General features: G+C 32.3%; 1 protein-coding gene across 1 annotated transcript in view; it reads left to right on the forward strand.

The window, feature by feature from the left end:
- The window catches only part of LOC111425462 (calpain C), a 145,886-nt gene that overhangs the window by 57,335 nt on the left and 61,625 nt on the right, over positions 1-26,926 (forward strand). Inside the window, exon 2 of the mRNA XM_023059918.2 lies at positions 19,241-19,381. Within this exon, the coding sequence (XP_022915686.1) occupies positions 19,244-19,381 (138 nt within the window). The 5' untranslated portion in view covers positions 19,241-19,243. The remainder of the gene's footprint in view (positions 1-19,240; positions 19,382-26,926) is intronic.

Below are 26,926 nucleotides of genomic sequence, written 5' to 3' on the forward strand. Positions count from 1 at the left end.
ACAGCACAACAATAGCTGGTACAAATGCAGCGGTCATGTCTTAATATAACTGGTGCAATGAGATCTTGTTCGACGGCTGCTTTGGAAGTCCTACTCGGTCTCACACCACTCCATTTATATATACAAAAGGAGGCAGTTTCAAGTACCTTATCACTGAAAACAGTTTCTTCACTCAAGTTGATGCAAGGTAAACTCGGAGGACACCTCGAAATTCTCAAGGACCCATGTTTAAATTACCTGATTGAAATTGAAACGGATCTTATACCGACAGAATATAATTTCAACCAGCCGTATAAGGTCATATTTAGAAGCAGGGATAATTGGGCGAAGGGTGGGCCTCAACTAAAAAGAGGAGCGCTAACCTGGTACACCGATGCTTCAAAGACAGTTAGGTTCGGAGTAGGTATGGGCATCAGTGGGGCAAATAGGCACATTAAAATGCCCCTCAGCTCGGACAAAACAATTTTGCAAGAAGAAGTTCTTGAAACCTACAGAAGGGACAGAAAGGTGCATTCATAAACATTTTCGCAGACAGTTGGGCCGCCTTAAAGGCAATTCAGGCCTGCACGTGTGACTCCGCACTGATCAGAGAGTGTACCACCAACCTGAGAGAACTTGATAGGGGCAATGATGTTACCCTATGGTAGGTTCCAGGTCACAGCAACATTGAGAGCAATGAGAAGGCGGACGAGCTGGCCAGAGAGGCAGCGAACACGCCCTTCATTGGACCCCAACCTGGTTGTGGACTACAAAAAAGCCACCTAAAACAAATAATCAACAGTTTGGAGGTCTCAAAGGTAGCCTTACGCTGGAAAGAACTTCCAGGTCACAGACAAGCGAATAGTATGATAACTCCGTCGCAAAACAAAACCAAAGAGGTTTTATGCCTCAGCAAAGGGGATTTAAGAACGCTTTCAGGTTACCTGACCGGCCATGCGCCCCTAAAACACCACTTCTTCCACATTGGACAAGCTGAGGATCAAACTTTTCGACTTTGCAACGACGCAACTTGCAATTGCGTCGCCAGAGGTCGTCTGAGACACAAAATTTTCGGTAAAACTCTGTTGGCACCTACCGACATAAAGGGTCAAGACATCAGGGCAACACTAAGGTTCATCAAAGACCTACATTTGTCCTAAACTTTTGGAAGGCTAAAGTTACAATAGATTTTATAGGTCGCGGTAACGAGAGGGTTACTGTATATTTGGGAGACATACGTGTATAAAAGCCAGTGGTGGCTCATCTAAAACAAATAATCAATATGTACTTCCCCAAATTTTTCTGTCAAGTCCCTTGTCTCGATAAACTGCGATCAGTTCTAAATTTGGACTGACTCTGCCCGGATTCAAAGTAAATATTGGCAATTTAGTGAACTTACTTATGTTACATCCTGTATATTTATTAGTTATATTTATTTTTCTTCATTTCTTCGTAATTTTTAATTTTTTCTGTACTAATTGTAAGTAAGTATCGTGTATTTTAGGTTTTGCACAAATTTTGACATTAAAACTTGGTAAAATAATATCTCTATTACATTACGACGTTGATGAAAAGATTAACTGAAATTATAATCAGTGTACTATCACTAATTAAAACCTATAATTAATTTATTATTAGTCATATAATTTCGGAGTCTATGAACATCTTTGAAACACAAGTTTATTATGTGTGTGACCATAACGTTACCATAACGTATGTGATAGACACGTTATGGTAATTACACGAAAGTGTTATTATAAAAAATCTTATACGTATTGTAATATATCGAAAATCAATCTGATAAATTAGAACCGGACCTTATTATGTGATGTAAGCGTAGGCAACTGGTTAACATTTAAATGTTTACGAAGAATTTTTCGGGTTTCAATTTGTCACAGTCGTTACATAATGTGTATACCACATTTTTAGTGTAATTTGTGCCACCAATGTTCTAACAGTTTATTATATAACAATGTTTATCAGTTTTAAGCAAATTATAAATTTTTACTAAATGTTATTATATAATGAATCCAAAATAATTGTTAAACCATTAAAATTGTGAGTCGATTAAATAGATTACCTACCGTCTAACTTTTTCAAATTACTAATTCCACATATTCAAACCTATGCTGCAATGCGGCTGCTATCAGTATCAATTCAATTTCAATTTAAAAATGTAGAAATATTCCACTAATGCTTAAATTTTCACTAATAATATCATTTATAAACTGTGTAAATTACAGAATTGTATTGGATTGGGTGAGAATGGGCTGGAATAGTAATCTTGAATAGTTTAACAATATCATTTAATCTTTGATTAATGTTATCAGGGATAGAACATTTAAAAGAGTCATTCTGTACAGAACACCTATTTCAATTTAAAAAAATAGAAGAATTAACACAATTTGTAACTATAATTTGAAATTTATGGTCTATTCAGATAACGATAAAATATTACAGTTTCTTTCTAGAAAGTATCAGTACATGTAGAGAAAACATTAATTTATATTGACTTTTTCCGAAATACATTTATCACTTTTTAATAATTAATTCCATTTTAATATTTGAATGAATTAGAATGAATGAATGGATAACATTGTATCGTCCTTTAGTGGATGGACGGTCGCAAGGTGGAATTGAAAAGGTGCACATCCTTCGCTAGAGTGCCATTAGAGGAGTTCGTTCGTTCGCGGGTCGTCGTCCTCGAACCGTCCTCTCATAGCACAAGAGCACCAAGAGACGACGGCTACGGCGGCGGCTGCGGGAGTAGCGGAGCCACCAGCAGCAGTTTCTTCTCTCAAAAGGAGCAATCAAAGCACCTCTTCGGGTAGATCCAAAGAAAAAGCGGCAATCAACCGCGGCTCCACATACTCAACGCTCCATTAGATCCGTACACCGTAGAAACATAATTAATACGGAATGGATGTTATGGCAAACGCAGAATTTCAATTTCTTTATGCCCGCCCAAAACTATTTTTATTGTACAAATAATTTATTATAATTAATTTTGTCTGAAATCAACTGAAGTGTATCATAAGAGTTGAAATAAACATTGATTAATAAAACTAATAAAATATTACGGGTTAAATTTATGTTGGCTTGGTAGGATTAAAGACACAAAAATGAAAATGCATATTAGTTATTTTAACTTAAAACTTAATTAATATCGTTTCATAATTTACTATTATTAATTTTTCTGGTCAATACAAATTTAACAAATAGAACACGTTCTTTTTGACTTTAATGTAATACTTGCTACAGAAAACGTGCTTACGTCGATTATCTTATATTACTTGTGCTCGTTATGAAACGTGTATTTAGACCCGAGAAGCTCCTTGAAAAATATTAATACTAGTCGGGATTAATTAGGTTATGGATTACAGCTTTGTGTATGTGGAGTTGATTTGTATGGCAGTTTCCATTTATAAGCTCATCTTAGTGTGAAGGGATTAGTGTAAAAACAACTTGATCTTTTAATTTTTATTATCTTTTATAACTCGATACAATAAAAAACAATAATTAGTTTTCGCTGTTCTCTATACGAAGTAAAGTGCGCAGCCTGCGGAATTTGATAGCTTTATATGACAATATTTGGTTGAATAATAGGATATTAGAAATTTAGATTTAGAACATTTAGGCCTACTTTTACCACCTCTTGATAAATTTATCCGATAGATAATTACCATGGTTACAGCGGTTTTAAGCGCTTTCATTGGCTAAGAGCGCCAATTTATCTATCGGTTAAATTTATCAAGAGGTGGTAGAACCGGACCTTAATGAGTCACTGAGATAGATAACTTCACTTTTGACGTGTGGGCTAAGGTTCACATCTTTAAAAGGATTAGGGAAGGCGGAAGAAAGTATCTTTCGAGAGGCATAATTTCAGTTTTGTTAGGAATTTTCGATTGTTCAACAAGGAATATTGTATCTTGGGTTAATTTTGGAAAAATTAAAGAAGTAGAAATTTAGTCTGTGTTAAACAGTGATATCACCTGGGATGTGGTGAGAAATCAGAGATCTCATCTCAGAAAGTGCGAGACAGTTTTGTCTTGCACTATTCTACACATCCTGAAACACAGTGCTCTATCTACCAGAAGAAGGAGTTCATTTTCTGTTTTAATGGACCTCGCGAGGCATATGATAACGTTAATATAGGAATTATGTTGTGTAATTAGATGAGAAACTTGGATATGATTGAATTGTGTTCAACGACTTACCTCAAGACAATTCTTTGAGATCATTGGTTTATAATATGATGGTGTAATTTTGGTTGCAAAAAAAGGGGTGGATGTTTAAGTAAAGTTTTGATAAAGATGTGTTACTTAAAAATGTATAATTAAAAACATGTAAATTATCATGTACATTCTATAACTACATTATTGCTAACTCTCCTTGTCAGAAAAAAATAAATATTTGTTTTATAAAAACGTGCAACTAATTAGGAAATGTCAGGACAAGAGACCAAATAACATTATGTTAAATACCTATTAAGACATTGTATGCCCAATGCACACTTCCTCACATAACTTCATACACACTTCTCAGAATGGAAATTCGAAATTATAACTGCAAATCACAAGCTTGCCTCAGATTATTTTTGTATCCAGAAACTATAATAAAATCACGATCAAGCCTGTCATAGGCATTGAAAGCATAATCAATAAATTAATCCATAAATACACCTTCAATTCAATTATAATTTAAAAATTTGAATTCAAATTTTAAAAAAATAGAACATAAGCATCCATCACGGTTCTCCCTTTTGCTCCATCGTATATAATCGAGGAAATATATAAAATAACTCAAATTCTAGGTAGTAAAGTATAAATTATCCTAATAAATACTTGAAAATTAATTCTTCAGTGCAATAAATGTCAGCCGTTTTGGCATACATAGAGATTCTATCCAAAAGAACCAAGATGTGTTAAATGTGGTAACAGACATCCCAGTGTCCCAGGATATATCCTGGGACACACTGTATATCAGCTAACTAATTGTCGGGGATATGTAGTGGCAAAAGAACTCAAAAACAGAACTAACATCAGAAAAATAATAATACCAAACAGGAAGAAAACATACATGATAATAAAGGGAAGGTAATCAACACAGAAAAGTTTATTTATATACAGGGTGTGAACGTCAATCAAACATTATATCAAAATGGGTATCCAATCCCTTCCACAATATCCTTCCACAATATGAACCAGAAAATTTAAAAATAACACTTGTTTAACGCTTAAAATTATAAAAAAATGCATTTATAAAAATTATGTTGAATGCATCAACAAGACCTTCAACCAATCCTCAATGTAAATAAGATAGATATGTGCCTGATATCGAAAAGGCATTTTACCTAACAATCATTTATCAAATTTAAAGGATATAAAGTTTACTCCACAAAACACAGCAAAAGTGGGAAGTGCAATAATAATTAAACAAAGTATTCATCATACTAAAACTGAAGCATTATTTAAGCCACAACTGTTACTATCAAAATCTAAAATTGTAGTATAGCTGTGGTCAGGTTATATCGTCCGTCAAAATACAATAGCAAATGTGAAAGATATGAACAGTTCCTTCAAGCCATAGCAAATTGATTAATCGTAGGTGGTGGATTACAATGCAAAAGACACACACTGGAGTTCGAAATTAATCATCACTCAAAAGAGTAGACAATTAAAATTCTGAGAAAAGTAGAGGATAGTAGATAATAGTAAATAATAGTAGTAGAAGAGAGTAGTAAAGAATTGAACAACAATTGTATTATGAGGTGGAGAAGCTGACCAAAGATATCCTAGAAATGAGAAGAAATGTAAAGAAATGAGAAGAAATCCTATAATTGATATCGGAAGAAAGAAATTGCAGCGGTCCACGACCCCACAAGACAAAATACAAAGGTGTAAGAACACCTCAATAGAGAAATGAAATTAAGTAGGTCTTCAAAAAGAAGACCATCACTGCAGCCCTACATCATTGACCATAAACCTAAAAAGACTTCACGCAAACATATCCGATTCGAATTGAAGACGATAGCTAAGAGAGAGTAAAGGACTTCAAGATTTGCAGATTACCTATATTTCAACCTAATCCAAGGCAAGATGCTGGCCACCTGCCAAATGCCATTGGGCAGGAAAGCAGAGTAATACCATTCGCCTCTCCAGTTGAAGTCATAAAGGAAATCAAGACAAACATTAACTCGAAAAGATGTGTTGATTTCCATCGTATAACCGGGCGGATCACAGCTGTCGAAGATAGTTGCAGTAATTATTATTACCGGGGAAGTTACCTCATAATAGGCATATATCACTACTTGTTTGGGTTCAGAAATCAACATTCTACTAAGCATTTGATTTAAGCACCATCAACAAGATGATATCTAGTCTAGTTTGAGAAAAATCCCAGTAGGTGTGCCTCGGCGCAGTGTATGAGTGCTGGTGCTTTACCTCGTATCGAGAATAGACTTGCTCACATTATATGAAAATGCTGTGGCTTCATTTGCAGATGACACCGCAATTCTAACCAGTGGAAAGAACTACAGTGAACAGAAAAGTTACAAATATTTATTGTCGAAGCGTAAAACTGGACGGAAAATGGGCGTATTAAATTTAAAAAAAAACAAGGCAGTGTATTTCGATTTTACTAATAAAAATATTGGCATAAGTCAGTATAGTATACAGGGTGGTTCAGTTTTTAATCGGGAAACTTTACTAGGGCACACATAAATAATAACACAACTTTTTTTTATATAAACGTAGGGTCGCAACTCGTTTGTTTTCGAGATATGAGTTGTCAAAGTTGAGCCAAAACATTTACATTTTGTTTTGTATTTCGGCTATAAGTAATCCGTAGAATTTGAAACTTTGCACGCATTTACTACTGGTTTATTTTGGTACTACTGGTTAGACCTTATTTTCAAGCATACCTTAAACTGATTAAACATGATTTTTTTTTATAAGATTTTTTTAACGCTATGGAATATTAACATAAAAAAGTATGGGTTGTAAAGCTCATTCTTTAGTGGTACTTTTTTGTCTGTTTAGTATTTTCCTTAAAGTTAATAGTTTTCGTTTTTATGTGCGTCCAAATTGTGCGACTATCTTGAAATAAATTGTTATTTATATATGAAATTTCAAGGTTAAATTTCGTTACTCTCCTAAAACTGGAAATCGTTCTTACTTCCTTCAACTCCCAATCGTCTTCTTTATCTCTCACTTTATATATTCAATTTATCTAAGATATTCGCGTAATGCGCTCCAATCTTCCCAACATCAGTTTTGAAATTGACTCCATGATTGATATTATTTTGTTATAATATAAATTGATTCTAAATTTTTTCTTGATATGGTATTATTATTTGTAATAAATATTTTGGGGTTTTCATAGTCAAGCTTATGGTTTAATAATACAGCATGATGACACAATGCTGTTTTATTATTTATTTTAATCTGTTTTGAATTAATTGGTTATCCTGAATAAACAGTCATATAACGAAAGAATAGCTATTTTGCTAAATGATAATAAAACTTATAGAACGAATAGGACTGATCCAGGACCTCCGTTGGTTGATAAAATTAACGATTACCTAAGAAGACTTGAAAAATTGAATTACATAGACAAACCCCTGAAATTAAAATTGGCACCAACACATTTTATAACACCAAGATTTCATTATCTACCAATTGTTAATAATATTAATGGACCCACATATTCATTATCAAAATTTCTCAATAGTTCTTTGAATAATCTTAATTCAATGAATGACTACGACATCAAAATTCATTAGAGTTAAAAGAATAGTTAAGAACACTACATGTGGATAATCACATTAAATACGATGTTGTAAGCTTTGATGTACAGTCCTTATTTACAAACATACCATTACAGAAAATGATAGAATTGATAGAAACAAACTGGGAACATATAGTAGAGCAATTAATATAGCAATTAAAAATAAAAAATTGTTTATCGAAGTTTATTCAAGCATAATAATAATTATATAATTTATAGACAAACTTATGGACTTCCAATGGGTTCAAATTTGAGTGTGAATTTGAGTGATATAGTGTTGAACGATTTAATAACAACACAATTAAAAACAACTAAAATAAAACCGATATTAATTGCCAAGTACATCGATGATCTGTTACTAATCTTACCCAAAAATGAATATCCAAAATTATTGGATATATTCAATAGTTACAACGATCGATTGAAATTTACAGTAGAAACACCGGAGAATAGTAAATTACCCTTTTTGGATTTGGTTCTGATTATGAATCGAAACAATAACTCAGTTTCAACGAAATGGTACAAAAAAGAAATTGCTAGCAATAGATTGTTAAATTTTCATAGCAACCACCCAAGGTTTCAAATTATTAATACGATGAACAATTACATAAAGAGAGCTATCTCAGTTATAGATAATGCCTTCTTAAGTGAAATAAAAAAACAATTATATAATATTTTATTAGAAAATTTCTACCCTAAAAGATTAATTAATAATGCTTGATTAGAGTTATAAATTCTATAGATAATGATAAACAAGATAACAATACAACTACCAACATATCGAGACCCACAGAACGTAATGTAATAGAGAATATTTTTTGAGAAGTAAAACAAAAGAAAAAATAGAAGGCCAATCATTAATTACACAATATTTCGATAAACATAATCAGAAGAATGAGATTGAACAAGATAATAGAAATATAAATGATAAAACAAGTAAAGTGAAGTTTGGAGATATTCCGGATATTTCAGTTTTTAACGATAGATACTTATTTCGCCGGCCACCTTCCCCTCACATTTTTCTGAAAGGTAGCTTCGTCCGAAAACATCCCTTGTTCGAAAAAATTCGCATGAAGGTTAGTTCTTTCAATTGCTCACTGACAGAATAACAGTCTGCTTTCGAAATCGCCTTCAGTAGTTTCCTGGTGCAACTGGATTCGATACGGATGATAATAATGTTTTCTTAAAATCCAGGGTACCGAAGATTTACTGATGTTTGTCCTCCTACTTATTTCATGCACACTAAATTCTGCATTTTCTTGCACAGCTAACAATACGTGCAATTGGTATTCATCCGTCAGTACGTTTTACGGATCCAGTATTTGTAAAACTTTCCAGTAAGGACAGAAATGCCCTCCCATTTGGATGCCTCCTATCCGGATATTGTTGTGCGTAAACTCTTGACTCTAACAAAACATTCTTGTTACATTCGCCGAGGACGAAAACCATATCTACTAATTCTTTCCGCGTGACATTTTTAATTATTATGTTAACAAATAATACTTTAAAAACCAGTTCTAATGCGTGGAACACTAATGACAGTTTACCTAGTTTGTTTCCCAAGACTACTTCAACTTTTAATAGTATTGCAAAGCCTACTTCGCAATACGTATCTATCGTGAAAAACTGAAAAATCGGGAATATCTCCAAAATCGTTGATGATAGACACCATGATACCTGTATAATAATAATAATAATAATAATAAGCTTTATTTCCATCTTTACAAAAATGCACAGAAAACGTCAAATAATATTCAAACAGTCTGAGTTAATCTACTGTAATGGTTCCAGAAAAAAAATCATTTATCGAATACAAGTTTCGTTATAAAAGATGTTGTTTGAGATAGCTTTTGAATACCGTGGATGGCTTTATTTTCAAACTATGAGGTAGATGGTTGAAGACCTTAACACAAAAATGAACAGTACTTTTTTGTATCTTTCATTTTCTACTCCACGTGTAACATAACAGTGTTGTTCATATTTTTTAAAGAAAGTATAGTTATTTTTTATAAACATTACGGATTCAAGAATCACTAACGACGGCATTGTCAGAATTTTATAATATTTAAAAAAGGGTTTACACGATTCCCTCATTTGAAGTCCGAAAACTGCTCTCAAACATTTCTTCTGCGCTATGAAGATACGATTTAAATCAACCGAATGACCCCAGAAAATGATCCCATAGCGCAGTCGCGACTCAACACACGCGTAATACGCACTTGTAGCCGCTTGCACTGAAACTACCCGCGAAATAGTTCTCAACGCATAACACGCCCGATTTATCTTGATAGCTAAATCGTTAATATGCTGTCTCCATGAAAGATTCACATCAATTTTAACACCCAAGAACATCACCTCTTCTGCACGGGTAAGTTGTTTGCCATTGAATTGCAAATTGATTGTACAGTTGGTCGCTGCAGCACTCCCAATCATCATAATGTTTGTTTTTTCAATATTAAGTTGAAGGTTGTTGTTAGAAAACCAGTGATACAGTAAACTGAGGTTATTTTGTATTTGTGCTGACAATTGTTGTTCCGTTTTCGCAGTTGATACTGTAGTAGAGTCATCCGCGAATAATATTAGTAAATCATCAATTACTCCAGGAAGATCATTGATGTATAAAAGAAATAGAAACGGTCCCAATATCGATCCTTGCGGCAATCCTTGTAGAACCCGTACCCGTTTTGATGCTAGTTCATTTCCCTTTTGATCATAAGCGATAACACACTGTTCCCTGTCTGAGAGGTAAGATCTGAACCACTCTAGCGCAATACCTCGAATTCCCATTCCCATCTTCATTAAAAGGATGAACACTATCAAACGCTTTGGTTAGATCAATCATTATGCAACCGGTAAGCTCGTTATTGTTTATTCCAGTTAGAATTTTTTCCATCACCTGAAAAATTGCTTTGGTTGTAGATCTACCCTCAATATAGCCATTTTGTGACTCATTCAGTATTTGATTTTTGTAAATGTAGCTTTTAAGTCTCATCAGTACTATCTTTTCAAAAACCTTCGCAACATTAGGTATTAAATCGATTGGCCTATAATTCGAAAAGTCTGACAAATCAGACTTTTCGAATTACCTTTTTTATGCAATGACCTTACTAAGGTTCTTTTCAGGTGGTCTGGATAACTTGCAGAACCAAATGACAGGTTTATAATACTACTAGATTCAGCAAGATAATCGACGCAAGCTTTTAAAACAGAGATCGGAACTTCGTCGTAACCAACAAAAAACCAACAAAAACTGAAAGGAAATTAAATTTTATATCCAGTTATGCAAAAACTGGTATATTGTTCTATTTACAAAAATTAAGTTATCTATGATTAAAAAGTTCGAAAATTACAGATCCCTACTTAAGAACTCCGTAATATAAATGCATCATTTTCTATTAACAAATGTCTGCTCTTTTATTATTAATCCAAAACAGAAAACCAAATCTTTCTAGCTTTCACAGTATCGGCAATATTACCAAATTTATAAAACGCTGCAAATGTTATTTTTTTTTCGAAAATTGTCATATAATTCAAAAACGATACCAGTTACACCTAAGGTATTCTTAACAAAGTACCATTGAAATTTCACAAATAATCCAAAAATGCAGCTGTTTCATTTAAACGGTCTTCTGTATTGTCCTTTAAAACTGCCAGCATTATTTTCCATATAGTTACAAATATTCTCATATCCAAAATATCTGAGACATAATCAAAAGATGGTTGGATATCCAAGGTTTAAAGAAGTCAAACAAAAAAATTGTAAATTTCAATATATGTTGTCTCGATTTAAATTTAATCGTTATGACATTTATAAATTCAAAAGTTAAAACTTACTACGTTTAAAAATGTCTACTTCTACAATAAAAGCAACAGCAAAATTAAAAGTGTTTATAGTAAAAAGAGAAGTAAAAGGAGTCCAGAAATCGTTTTCTCATTATTAATTATACATAAATGATTTGACTTTTTTTTCTATGATAGCGATACACACATGATTTATAGCTTGTCTAAAGTGGGCGATAACATGAGATACAGATATATAGATACATGGTGTAATTGTATTTGATTAGTGACCAGATGAGACGTATACCTATAATTAGTTTTTGTTGTTAACTTTCATTTAATATTTACGGATGTATTTACAACCGGATGTCAATTTTAACCCGCATCGAACTGACTTTGAACATAATCAAAATACACACTTGGTTAACGCCATTTGTCGCTACCGGTTCTTCTAGTAAATCTAGTATTACGAGTCGAGACGAGAAAATCCGTTTATAAACGTGTTTTTATGGAAATAATCTTCGTTACGGCCCGAAGAAGTTAAGAGCAGCTGCAGCTGATTTTTTTTTCTTTGTTGGGATTTAAAGTGCAAATGGAAATTTTGATCGCGATCTAACGATGCTATTAAGTCATTTTATTTTAAATATTTCTCCTTTTTATGAATCATTAATATATAGAGTTTACCGGATATACTAAATTATTATGGATTTTGAAATAAATAACTTTTACAAATAATAGTTTTCTTATGGAAATGGATGAAGGTATTTGCCAACTAATCATTTGACCATTAAACCCAAGCCGAAAAAACTTCTTTTCAAGCAGATGTAACGGTTTGCATCAAACGACCACGTCTATTCGCTCATTAAACCCACATTCTTGATAAGTCTCTTTTACAGCTCATTAGCATGAGATCATTATCTTCTCTATCTACCACTAAAAAAAGATTACACGAACAATTATACAGTATAAAAGTATAAAAGCTCAACTATTTATCTCACGATATTCAAAATGGCACAACACCTAAACTGGAACAGTAATTTTAAATCTCGGTCACGATACTTCCAAAAAAGATACTTCTCACATAAACAGCTTTATAATCATATTATTACACAATGGGCATAACTGTACCCGTTAAAATACGGCGAATAACATAGTTTACCAATGGAAAAATGGCAATGTTCTTTGCTCATCGCCGCTTTCTATGTCGTAATTAACGCTTCCTGTGTTTTCGAAAAAGTTAACAAGAAGAGAAATAAACACCCACGTTTTTATTCTGGGAAACACACGAACTTTTATTATGAAATTTATAAGTGTTTTTCTCTGGTGTAAAAGAATTATGTAACGTTTAAGAGATTGTATGTAAATTAGTAGATTAGTTAATAAGTTAAGTTTTCTAAGCTACTAAAATCGCTAAAAGGTGTTTATTAATGATCAACATTTTAAGTTCATTCTATAAATGACTAGAATTGATTTCAAATAATTTGACATAGGCTTCAAGTATTTAATAGTTTCGAGAGATTTGGCATGAAATTACAATTTTACAATTATAAGAAATTTGTAAGTATTTAAAAAAAGTTGATTATTTGTTGAAAAAATCGTAAATTGTTAGTTAAGTCTTCGGAAATAAAATTGGTTTTGAAATAGGTTTTCAACTCAATCGACGGCCGGTGTTATTACAAATATAGCTACAATTGTAAAATTAGAAATTTCCGTTTTTCTAAAAATGTTTCGTGCTTTAAAGTTGTTTCTGAACTTTACCGAAGCAAGCGTGAAGAAGATGGGTCTCACATAGATAACCAATCAAGTTATACGTTATTTCGAAGAGTTTGTTAAGTGTCGCTTTAATTGCCGCTTTGTTCGAATAAAAGTAAGAAAAAAATAAATTTGTTATTATTATTACGTTTTAACAGGTCTTTAATTGGTTCGGCGCTTAGCCATCATCAGAGACTATGTCAAATTTTTTTTTCTGAAGGGATTAAAATGTCAATTATTGACAATTGTTATACAGGTATAATTTATAAAGTAATTAAAATCAAATTTAAATAAAATGAAGTTACATGTTGTGTCTAAATATAAAGTGACATACGTCTACTGATATTTTAATTCCTTAAGGAAAAATATTTTAACATAGTCTCTGATGACGGCTAAGCGACGAAACTAGACAGACTGAATATTTAACAAATAAAGATCAGTTAAAAAGTTCATAATAATTACAAATTTATTTTTTCCTTGTATAAACACTGGTAACATGGATTTCGATTATAATTCTTTTCGACAATAAAAGTGTTTTAGAAACACTATTTTAGTATTCTTATTCAAAATGAGGATATTACAGTTAGATATTACGGCTAATACTTGAGGTGTGTATTTGCAAACGCTTCTACATCCATTCTACTAAATTTTTCAGAAAGGACGAATATAAATTACAACTTTTAATAAAAAGGTGATTTATTTTTAATTATGTGGATTCTACTACTTGTTATAGGACTTAACTTCAAGCAAAATTTGGAAAATCCTTTACAAGTAATAAACATGTTGATGTGGCTGATTTTGAAACAAAGTACACAGATAAAAATAGTACTGCATAACAATAAAAAACCAAAAATTGAGTTATACCATATTATGTATATTCATTTAATCAGTACCAAGATTACCAATCAGTAAACAACATAACTAACGAAGCGTATAAGCGTTGGTAACGAAGTACATAGTAACTAACTAAATGGAAAACTAACTAAAAACATAACAATATTTTAGTAAAACAATACAAGTTCGAAATTTTGTATTTAGATATTGGGTTGTGGCATCTCTTCATGTGTTTCGCAAATGGACTCTTCCGAAACATCGCAAATAGTTCGTTATCGCGTATTATATTTTTGTAATGTTCTAAGCAATCAATATCACGCCATTTAAGTCCATAATATTTTTTTTAGTATTGTATCTACATCTTGGTGCTTCTGATCTTTTATCTTCTTCCCTCGTGATATCTCCATTAACTTTACGTTTTTAATTTGCTTTTCTCGTTTCATCACACTTTTTGAACTCCAACTTCTGAATTATAAGCAACTTCGTGTTGTATCAGAATCTCATGTTTTTTGGACCTTGTTAAAATAAATCGCTACGTAGGTTAAAATTTAAAGTGCCACTGAGCAGGAGGTTTTATAAATGTTTCAAACGCAAATTAGTTACAAGTGCATGCTGTTTGATAATGTCAAGGTACTGGTCTGGTTTTACCATTATTTCTATCTTGCGAATTTTTTTTTCGGTTTGTGCAAACACCACTGCCACTCTTTTTATATTTGGGGCTTTCAAGGCATACCGGTAGATTAGCATCCCCAGCAACACAGTATTTCTATTTTGGTTACCGCATCCATCCGCGACACAACGCAAAATGGAGACATCAGACAAATCCGGTTTGTTTAATAAGCAAAACTAAATACAAGTTTAGACATATTTCTGATCATTATCCCACCTTAGCCAGCATCGTCTTCCCTGGAGAAGATTTTCGACAGGCGATTTCTGTAGAAATTTAAAAAAAACGACTCTATAATTAATTTCAAGAATTTGAAGAATATTCTAGGGTCGGTTGTCTGGGAAGATATTATTAAAGACACTTCTGACGTTGATGCATGTATGGAAGACTTCCTGAAATACATTAACTTATCTATAAAGCAATCCTCTTTCTATAGGAAAACCAATAGCAAAAACAAGAAACGATCTCCATGGATAACCAATGGTATAATAAAATCAATATCCATAAGAGATAAATTATACAAAATGACAAAATTAGAACCTAATAACGTTGACTTATAATTTATAATACATATAATCATTATACAAAATACATACCTAAACTCGTAAAAATTACAGAAACTCAATACCATATCAATTTATTTAATAAAAGTACTAAAATACAACATACCTGGAACACGGCTAATTAATACATAGGGAGGCAAAGAAAACTTACTAATATAACTCAGATAACAAGACGTGTAACAACAATTAGTGAACCTGTTGAAATTGCTAATCATTTTAATGATTTTTTTACTGACATTGGTTCGACATTATCTGCCACCATTCAGAATGATATTCACTGTGATTTGCCGGTAACAACTAACAATTCAAACTCTCTATTTCTACTGCCTGTCACTGAGGATGAAATTACTGACACTATCAAAACTTTAAAAAATAAATCATCTGCCTCAATTAATGATATCAGTAGCATTGTTTTGAAAGAAACCGCGCAGTTTATTAAAAAACCCTTATGTTGTATTTTTAATAGATGCTTTAATTAATTGTCCCGATATACAAAGATGGATGTAAACTTGAACCGACCAACTATAGACCCATATCGTTACTAAGCAATTTGTCCAACATATTTGAAAAAATAATTAAATCTCGTTTTATTGCATTTCTTGAAAAAAATAACTTCTTAAATAAAAATCAATATGGCATTAGAACTGGGCGGTCTACAAATCATGCAGTTTCGCGCTTAACACAACTCATTCATTACTCGTTGGATAGAAGAAGGCCCTGCATAGCTACCTTTCTAGATCTGTCTAAAGTTTTCAATACAGTCATGACATTTTCTTAAATAAACTGGAGATGTGTGGATGTAGAGGTAGCACTCCTGAGTTGTTTAGGGACTACTTAAGTGAGAGATATCAGCAAGTTAATATAAACGGTGTTGCTAGTTCTGAGAAACTTGTGACATTTAGTGTCCCGCAGGGCACCGTCTTGGGACCTCTACTCTTCCTAGTTTACAGAAATGATATATTTGATATTCATCTTTACGCAGAGGTGATTGCATATGCTGATGAAACAGTTCTCTTTGTTGAGGGCGAATCATGGGAGTGTGTGATTGAACAAACCTCATCCGATTTACGAATAATAAAAGCTTGGTTAAATAGAAATAAATTATCACTTAACATTAAGAAGTCTTATTTCATTACATTCTCTTAGTATTCTCCTAACTTACCAAATATAAATGAAATAACATTTCACTCAGATAAATGCCAACCAGAAGCATGCAGTTGCTCAAATAAAATAAACCGAGTCAGGTCAACCAAGTTCCTTGGTGTCATGATTGATCAGTGTGTCCGTTGGGGGGATCATATAAGTAACCTGTATGCTAGATTGCGAAAAGTATTCTATGTTTTCAAGAAACTACGTGAAATTCTACCGATTAGTTCTCTTAAAGTGGTTTATTATGCCTTAGTCCAATCTTTGTTGATATACGGTATCTTAGCTTGGGGAGATGCCTCGACTTATCTTCTTACTCACGTTGAGGTTGCCTAGAAAACTATTTTAAAAATTATGACATGTAAACCGCGCGACTTCCCATCGGACGCGCTGTTTGAACTCACTGAGGTTTTTAATATTAGGCAAGTTTATACAATCGAGATTGCTAAATTTATTATCAACAATTTACCACTGGTGGATATAACTGTGAATACATCTGTTTATAATGCGTTAATTTACCTAATCTTACCGTTCATACCAGTGCCACGCGCAGCCCCTTGGTGCTTTTGTGGTGTATCCGTTCACGCCTAGCGGACGCCTTTATTCGTTTAAATGATCTATGTATGATTTTTGTAATGGACTAAGCATCAATAAAGGCTTTTTTATTTTTTCATTTATTCAATAAAGGAATGCTCGATTACGGACATATAACAAGAATGCGCACCAAACCTAATTAACCAAGACAATAATGAAGAGAGCTGAAAAAAACATGCTCGACGTCCTAGACAAACTATGTCAGACACGTGTGTATTAAACATAATTATCTTATTTTATTTTATTGTATATGTTACCGTCAATCTATATAATTCAGGTGCTCTATATAATGCCTAGGTAATGTATAAAATACCGGGGGTGTCTAGGCAATATATGAAATATTATGTAGATTATTGTCCCTTAGATACTTTACCTAGGTAATGTATACAATTCTTAGGGATTACATAGAGTACCTGTTGGTCGATCGGCAATGTGTAAAATAAATAGATTTTGGTCTGTATTTATCAATTTTTACTCATAATAAACTTTTTTACAATCTATAAGTTATTGTACAAAAAAAGGCACCTAGTACCTTTCTGTAACCATAGTAAAATCACAATTAAATTACATTAAACTTAAAATTTTTCTGGGTTAACTGACATAAGTCTTTTGCTTATCTTATAAGTAATCAAGTAATAGTAGATCTACTGGCCTCTCAGAATTGAGTATGTAAAAAAATATATTTATTTATTCTTACATGACGAACTATTGTGACATTTTGAAGTGCATAAAATCTTACTTTTAAGACATGAACACTTTTTAGTATCACAGTGTTTTTTGCAAGTACCTTTAATAAATCCCTGACCTGTCCCCGTAAATTGCAGATTCGCAACTGTACGGAGCGTCGTTTCTAGATTAGGGACATCTTCTTTTTTAAGTAGTTCTTGACGACAAACTGTAAAGTGCTGTCTTGAATACAAATTCTTTACAACACTTTGCGTTGTTCCTATTTTATAAAATTCGTCATCCGTTTTTTGTAAGACTACAATTAGTATATTGGAAGCATCACCATGACCTCTGTCGACTTTCGGAACAGGAATTCTTACAGTGATACCCAATGGTACAAAGGGAAATTGTTTTTTCAGAAGTGTTAAATATTTTCTGAGCTTGCTCTGTTAAATTATCTTTGGAACTGATGCAGTTCTCTACAGCTAAAGCGTTTTTAAGTGTAAGGGGCAAACAACTTTAGAACCATAGCCTTCTGCCATACCTTCCTTCGGGGCAGCACAAATAGCATGAATGGGTCTATTGCATGTTCTACACGAATGAGCACCCGTTGTCTCCTCAGTACAAACACAGCACAAGAGTGGGGAATCCAATGATTGCTCACGTTCTGATACGAAATTTAGAACATCTAAGAGTTGTCTATGTACCTCAGAAGGAAGACCTTCAACATTCGCAGGTTCATTAAGAATCTCGGCACTTCGGATAGTCATGTGTTCATCGTCATGTTCATCAAACGCACATTGAGCATTCGAAGCTTCATTACAGATCTCAGAACTTTCTATGATGGGGCTTTGTTGATGTTGAGCCTCGAGATTGACCTCTATATTAAAGATTCTGAAGGAATGGGAATACTTGGTGATGACTTAATCACATGTTCTAGATCCTCTTCACTCTCCAGGTTATGAGTATGATCGAGAGGTAAAGATATACCAAAGATATTCCCTTTTCTCGCCTTTTACACACATTGCAGGCTTCGCATTCGGTATTTTATAGAATACCTAGGCAAAGTATAAAATTAGTAATATTTCATGTATTACCTAAACGTTTTAGGTATTCTATAAATTGCCTAGCCTTTGTATAGAATACCGGATTATACAGATTGCCGGTAACATATACATTATATAATTACGAATATGTTAAAAACTATAAAGTTGTTATTGTAAACGGAAAGACCCGTTACCGGGTTAATAGCTTAAATAAAGATATTTAATAATGTATCTAATACTTATTTGACTGTCTCCACTTTTCGTGGAACTTTTAAAATCGAGTTCCTTCTTAGACTGATATTTCATTTAATCGTTAGTTCATTATGTTAGATTTTTAGTTAATATGCAAGTATTTATTATTAATATATTAGTGTCGATTGCAGAAAAATGTAATTTATTGATATCATTCTATATTTTATTTTCAGGTAATGAGTGATTACGACCGCATCAAACGAGCTTGCGTGAAGCGTGGCGAATTATGGGAGGATCCCGATTTTCCAGCCGCGCAAACTTCTGTATTCTACCATCAGACGCCTCCGTTTCAATTCCAATGGAAGCGACCAAAGGTAATTGATTCTGTCCGGTTCGATGCCGATGTTATTGCCTACAAGTAGCGGTCATTTAATATGATCTGGTTTTAATATCTTGAAGATATAATGTTATATACATACAGATAAAGAAACCAATACACAATGCATTAACCATATTTTTGAAAAATAATTACTACAACGATTTAACGATTATATTTATAAAACGCTCTAACGTTTTGTTATCTTTTATGAGCACATATATTACAACATTCCAAGTTTAATGGTTCCATTTTATTTTTATTTCTACTAGAGATAATTGTTTAATTCCTGAAGAGTCGTAACAATTCACAACGGCTATTTAACAATTAGATCTAAGCCTGTAAATTGGAACAAAGCAAATGAACAATTGTATTGTAATTTTAGTTACCAGTACACGTATAACAGCGTTTGTTCGGCATCTAATTTATATCCTGTTCCAAATTACCAACCACCGCTTGAAATATGTTTCAATTACACGGAATTACATAGAGAATGTAATGTAATGTTTTGTAATGTTTTGTTTATTGTAACAATAAAACGATTCTAAAAAAGATAACGAAAACTATATAGGTAATTGGTATCTTAAATAAACAAAATTAGAATAAATGAGATTAATCATAAAGACCTATAGAAATACAAATTTATTACATTTTACAGTTACATATGTGTTTAATATGTTCAGGATTCAGGAAAATTCAAATTTCAAAATTTTTACTCAATTACATTACTTTCTCTTTATATACGAGATAGTAAAAAGTTAAAAGTATTTTAGTAATTATAAAGTCTTTGTGCTTGAATTTATATACAATACTTTCCTAAGAACTTTCTCAGTTTATATTACAATTTTAATTCAAGCAAGACTTAATTGATTGAATATGAAAATTGCATAGCGTTCAGGTTCGTTTGAGCTCTTTCTCGTACGCCCCTCTTTGATTAATGAATCCAGTTTGTCGAAGGGGGGTCGCAAGAGTGTCCCGACTTTGCAAGTAGTACTGCATATACACATTTTTCGAATGCACAATGCGGTCCCTAGAGCAACTTGTAGACGAGTACGTGCTCGCATTCAAAACGAGTCAACAACCTCAACTCTCCTTTGATGTTGTCTGCTCTTTATGGATATGACACCTTGGAGGATGTTTATAAGAATCGAGATAGTTTACTGTAATTATCGTGCTACGTTTATCGTTAGGTTTTAGATTGGAATTTTAATGGCAAAAAAGTGTTTAAGAAATATCTTAGATTTTATATATGGTAATAGTAAATTTAATAGAACTTCTAAGGTTGGTTTTAACATTTGTATTACAATATTTTTTTATAAAAAATGTATGATAAGCAAGCAAAATGTTATTCTTGTGATTTAGAACAGCAATTGGCGAAAGCACAAACTTATGACGCTTATGTGAATATAAAATAAATGCAATGATCCTTCTTTTGTCTTCTTCTTCTCCGTCCAGCTTTAGGAGATGTGAGTCGATTATTATGACTATATTTCTTTAACCTTCGAGGTTAAAGAAATATAGTATTTTATAACACGAGCGGGCGCGTGTCATAAATTTTATGACATCAGGTCCGTATTAATAAATATTACGTTAATTTTAATAAAACAGTTAAAACACACATTTGGCTAGAGTAAAAATATTTGATTTATATTAAACATTGTTAAAAACATAAAATGAAATCGATTAATTTTTGAAATCTAAGAACATTTACAAACTACATACCGGGAATTTGATATAAGTCGCAATATATTAATGCAGTAACCATAGCTACAAAACTACTGTGCACTTGCACTATCCCACATAAAATGTAACATAGCTTAATAGTACAGGCATTGGGTAGTTTTTAGTAGTTTTGCAGAGGAATAGTTTTTCTTGGAAAAAGGTGACGTTCTTATGACAATCTTGTGTTTTCCTCCCTCTTAAGATACGCACGGCTAAACCCGAAGGTTTCTAATTCTGGTTCTAGCGTTAGCTCTACTTTTCGTTCAATAAAAATATCCCACAATCAAACGCTGAATAACAATTAAAACTAGGATTAATACTAGACCTAGAAACATTCGGGTTTAGCCGTGCGTCTCTCAAGACGGCTAAATCCAAATGATTCTAGTTCTAGCTATTGTGTTAGTTCTAGTGATAGTGCTAGTGCAAAAGTAGAACTAACACTACACCTAGAACTAGAAACATTCGGATTTAGCCGCACGTCTCTCAAGACGGCTAAACCCGAATGATTCTAGTTCTAGGTATTATGTTAGTTCTAGTGATAGTGCTAGTGTAAAACTAGAACTAACACTAGACCTAGAACTAGAAAGTTTTGAGTTTAGCCGTGCGTCCTCAGACTCAAAACCAGTTTATAATACATTATATCCCTTAATACATCCCATAATATAAATACGGCCATATAATTCTGCACTTAATGTGTAAATTTTTTGTCTTTTATAACTTTTTTTGCCATAAAGACAACATCAATATATTTTGAATAATAAATGAATTAATATTCGTCATGAATACTTTAACGTTAAATCCTTTCAAATGCATAATATACGGAGATATATTATAAAAACGAAAATTGTCATAAATTTTATGACAGCGCACCCGCTTGCAGGTTAAATAAAGCGCAACACACAGTATACATTTTATTTTGAGTATTATTTATAATTTTGTTAAGCACTAAATTACAACGGTGTAATGTTAGCAAAAAAAACATACAGGACAATTGCAACTATCATAAACTTTGACCTGCGCAGTAAGTCCTTCATACACAGCGTATACCCAAGTGTACATCATTTTATATATTTTGCTATGTTTGAAATTTGGTAATTTTTTCTTTAATTTTTGTAAGTAATTGATAACACTGTACTAGTTAGTACCACCGTTTTTCTATTGATGCACCACGAGAAGTAAATGGGATTTCACGTGTGGATTTCTTTTTGCTTCTCAAGTAAACCTTTAGAAACCTTCAGCAACCTTAAAATCTCTGCTCTTAATCTAAGGCATTATCTTTATCACAATCACTATTAGAAGTTTTAACCAGGATTTCAGAAGGATGCAAAATATCAACTGGTACAAATTGATCATCAGTAAAGATATGCCTATTCACAGGTCAAATTCCAGAAAAGCACTCTCTGCAATTCTTTTACCGGCAATTTTTTTTTTCTTCACTAAAGGTCTACCACATACCTTCATACCATATTTTTCTGCAACATCATAAGCGAGTTTTCTAGCTTCAGTGGTTGTTAACAAGAAAAGGTATTTTTCAAGATAAAGGATCTGCTAAAATTTTATGAACAACAAAAATCTTGAATTAGCCGCAAGTCATAGTGGCTTAATTTAATTTCGATTAAGTTAGTTATTATAATTTACATTTTGGTATTGTTCAATCAATATAATGCCAAATTTAAAATGAAGTTCCTTTTTATATTCGAAGCTAAATAAGATAAATTGTTCCATGTACACCATACACATCATATCCTCTATCATCGTGTTGACTTCTTTTTAACCTCGTGCTTTAAATACCATAAGTATGTTCCTAATACAAAAATAACAATTTTTTTATATAAGTATATAATAAGTATATATTTTATTGTTACTTTCAGCATACAAATAAAACACAACCTCGTCATCTTCGTCATCCACGCTCTCAGTAATTTGGCATAAACGCCAAAATGGACACTTTTTACCTAGATACAACGTTGTACAAGATTTTTAAATCTGCATCCAACAGTTAAAGAGATACCTAGGTTTAACGACTTGAAAGTTTTTTGTATTTCTTGAAAAATGTCCTTTACGCCGTTTTGGTTTGGCAGCGTCAATATTTTATTGACTTTTGTTTAGCACTGCTAGTAAAATACATATATTGAAATGTTTGAACTTTTATCTGTATTTCAGACATCGTAACTTATACTAGCAGTATCATAATTTATATTATTACCTTAAAGGAGTGTTCTGATGTGAAAGATAATGTTTTACAACGGTATCTTTTCGTAATTTTTTAAGAAAGCAGACCAAGAATATTGTTATAACCTTTTCCTTACTATCATTTAACATTTAAATAACATAGTAAATGACCATTTGTTAATAGATATTGAAATTAAAACGGCACAATAAAACTTAAACCTGAGCTGCAAAACAAAAAACCACGTTTTGAGGTTGACGCATTTGCGTCTCTGTAGATAATCTGAGACAACACAATCAAATAGATTATTAAAACTTACGTTTAGAGCTACAACCTGAACTACAATTAAGTAAAATCATGAAAAAGATTTATAACTGCAATCATTTTAAATATAAATTTCAATTTTCATCATGTTCTCGTTTGGTGTTCGGCAAGAAACTTTTACAAATGTGAGAATTCCAGTTCAGGCTGTAGACACACATCAGTAAAAATGTTTGCAAAGTGGCAACTCGATCAAAAGTTTTAAAACCGTAGCACATCAAGATTATTGTGCTTACTATTATTCTGATATGCCTGGTCCATAAAGTATTTCTTCTTCGAAGAAATCTTGCCGACCTGTCAGTTCTTTTCTTTTGGCAATTCTGTCGTTCTTAGCAGCATCAGGCACACGTTGCTCAGATCCATAGATGCGTTTTTCATCTAGACTACAATGGTACGTTTCGGCTTGATTCCCGATTATAAGGCATGATGGATAAAATTGGCCAGAAACCTTCGCAAAAAATTGCAGTTGCCAAAAAAGTTGCAATTCAACAGTATTGATACCAGAATGCACGTGTTTTGGAGTAAAAGTGCAAATAAGCGTCTTTCTAATAAATTTGTTGATGTCAAATCATTATAGATTCGTTTTATAACTTCAAGAACGGTATTCTTTAAGGCGGCTTGTCATGATGAAAAGTAGTAAGAGTAATCAAATGTGAAACTTCTGTTTATTACAAATTTTAAACTTAATTTTATTTCAATAAATGAAAAACGTTTGTAGATCAGCAATCTAGCTTGGTACAAAAATTACCTTTTGTATACTTATTCTACACATTTCTTCAAATTACATGTGTCATGGCTATTTATGCGTTAAATTTTAAATTAAATCTTTCATTTATTTTTTGAATTTGGTATAATAATAGATAATGCTGTAAAATATTGGGGGTTGGCTAGAACAAATTCAACAGAACGTGAATGTGTTTCATTTAATATTGCCGAATCCCAGTTCAGACTTTTTTCATCGGAATATGATTGATAAATACCAAAATCCTTGCAGAAGGTCATATAACACAACTAACGAGTTATTTAAATGAGAATTTTAAGTAACTTTATGGATCTTTTTCTTTTTGGTTAAGAGAGTGTTTTTAAAGACAGCAAATATATTCAGAAAATAAAATAATTGATCTCGAGTTCCCTATATCTACAACAATTATTTTAAGAATTTTTAAATGACATACAAATTTCTCATCTTTCTTTTGTGAATAACACAATAAGTTCAGTATAAGTCAACAGAACAAATGGGTTTTTAATTAAACTGGTTTTCCTGAGCTCCGTTGTGCAATCGTCCCAATACGAATGAGGCAACTACGGTAGCAACTACAGAGTGCTCGCGATTTCTCCAAGCAACTAGTAAGGGAAAAGGAAGTCGAGAAGATACACAACAGATATACAATTAAATAAGCCGTCTTCTTCCTATTATCTGCTCGGCAACCTGGTCGTTTTAAGACTGAGTAATTGCTCCTCAATTGTATACTTGCATGCACTGTTCTATGATTATTATGCAATAATGGTAACAGACCATCTTGGGATAAAGCCGTTGGATTTGCACAAATAAGAAGAAAAGGTATTCTTCTACATAATTTATTAACGAAAACTGTTTGCGATATTAAAGTGTATTGAGAATGTCACAGGAGTAAAAATTTTACTTTTAAATTTAGTCGTCATAAAGTTGTTACGATTTAAAGACTTAATTAACGATTTTAAAGATTACATTGTTTAGGATGTAAATTAAATTATTCATTGTGTTGTATGCAGTTATGTTACCACTTTGTAATTTATAAAGTCATATTAAATTCTAGTTACTATTAATCAATATTTATGATAATGGATGTAAAAAATATCCTAAATATAAACTTCTAAAATATCGATTGCTATCAAAGCTTTAGATAAAATCCTTGAAATTGGATTTTATCTTTCTCGACACAACGAATTATTTTAAGAATTTCACTACATAAACTTGTGCTAACAAGTACCCAAGTAATTGCTTCCAATCATTCCTAATACCTCTTACCATGCTTACCATGGTAGCAGTTCGAGTTGCAGTATAATCTCGTTATGTCTACATCCACAACACCAACAATTTCATCTCGAGGAATGTTGTGGTAAAAATGCTTTTTTAGAGGCTTTTCGTCAAAGCACAAAATACAATCGTTGTCTTCATGGCTCATCTCTAACACTTAATGACGTAGAGCTTATACAATGGCTCGTTTTCAAGCCCCGAGATAAACATTATTCTTCCGTCATGCTTAATAATAACCTTATTGATGATACGCGAAACATCTTTTATAAGAATATGTATCGAGATCCTAAAAAATAGTCCTATATCGGAAATTCTTTAAATTCTTTTGTGTACCGTCGACCTTTCTCTTTTACGCTACACATTCGTGCTTGTAGTTTTACATTCGGTCATGCTGTTGTCAAATATTTATTACATCTACCAAATATATGCGGTTACGTTTAGCTGAACATTTTCTTTACAAATTCCTTGATGACATAAATTTAGTGTTTGAGTACAAATTGAATCTATAAAAGTTATTATCTTACGGCGAGTGTTTTTAAGAACCTAAAGTCCACATACATGATGATTTTTAGGCGCTTTTATGAATGCAGCCCATACCAATCTATCGAATGTATCTTGTGAATGTATCGTTTATTGGTTACTTATTGTATAGAGATAGAGATGCTCATTAATACAAATAAACGCATTATCTATACCTGGTATTATCTTAATTTCTTTGCCGGCACTTCACAGGTATCATTTTGCGTTTTCTTCATGTTATTAAAATCGAATTCTGTTGGACTAGCATTTTTGTAAAATTTAGAACACGTAGTCTAGGTATAACATTATAATTATAATCAAGTAAATGTGATTTATGTTGTTTTGGCTTACGCCTCGTCAATATAATATATTCTAATATATTTTAAAGAGTTCAACCTTTTACCAAGTAGAGATTGTACCGAATGCATAATAAAAGTTCTTGTATTGTTGAATTCCTTGAAGTTAAATTTCGAAGAATTAAGTTATAATGTGTAATATAAGTTACATAAAAAACTCATAGTAGTAAACCTTAGTTAAGAAAAATACCAATTTTAAAGACTAATACTACATCAATAAATAAACAGCGAAATGTTACAAAAAACAATGTATCACCGTCAATCATTGTATCGAAGTACCATTTCACCCTTCAACTCATATTATTGCAGCACTTTTATGAACAGAATATTTTGTTACTTCAGTTACCTCTCAAAAGATAATGAGCATTTTCTACAAAATATATCAAATCGTTATATTCAAACATTTATCGACATAACTGAAGCATATATAAAGTGGAA

Source organism: Onthophagus taurus, chromosome 1 (assembly GCF_036711975.1).
Source record: "Onthophagus taurus isolate NC chromosome 1, IU_Otau_3.0, whole genome shotgun sequence".
NCBI classification, from domain to species: domain Eukaryota; kingdom Metazoa; phylum Arthropoda; class Insecta; order Coleoptera; family Scarabaeidae; genus Onthophagus; species Onthophagus taurus.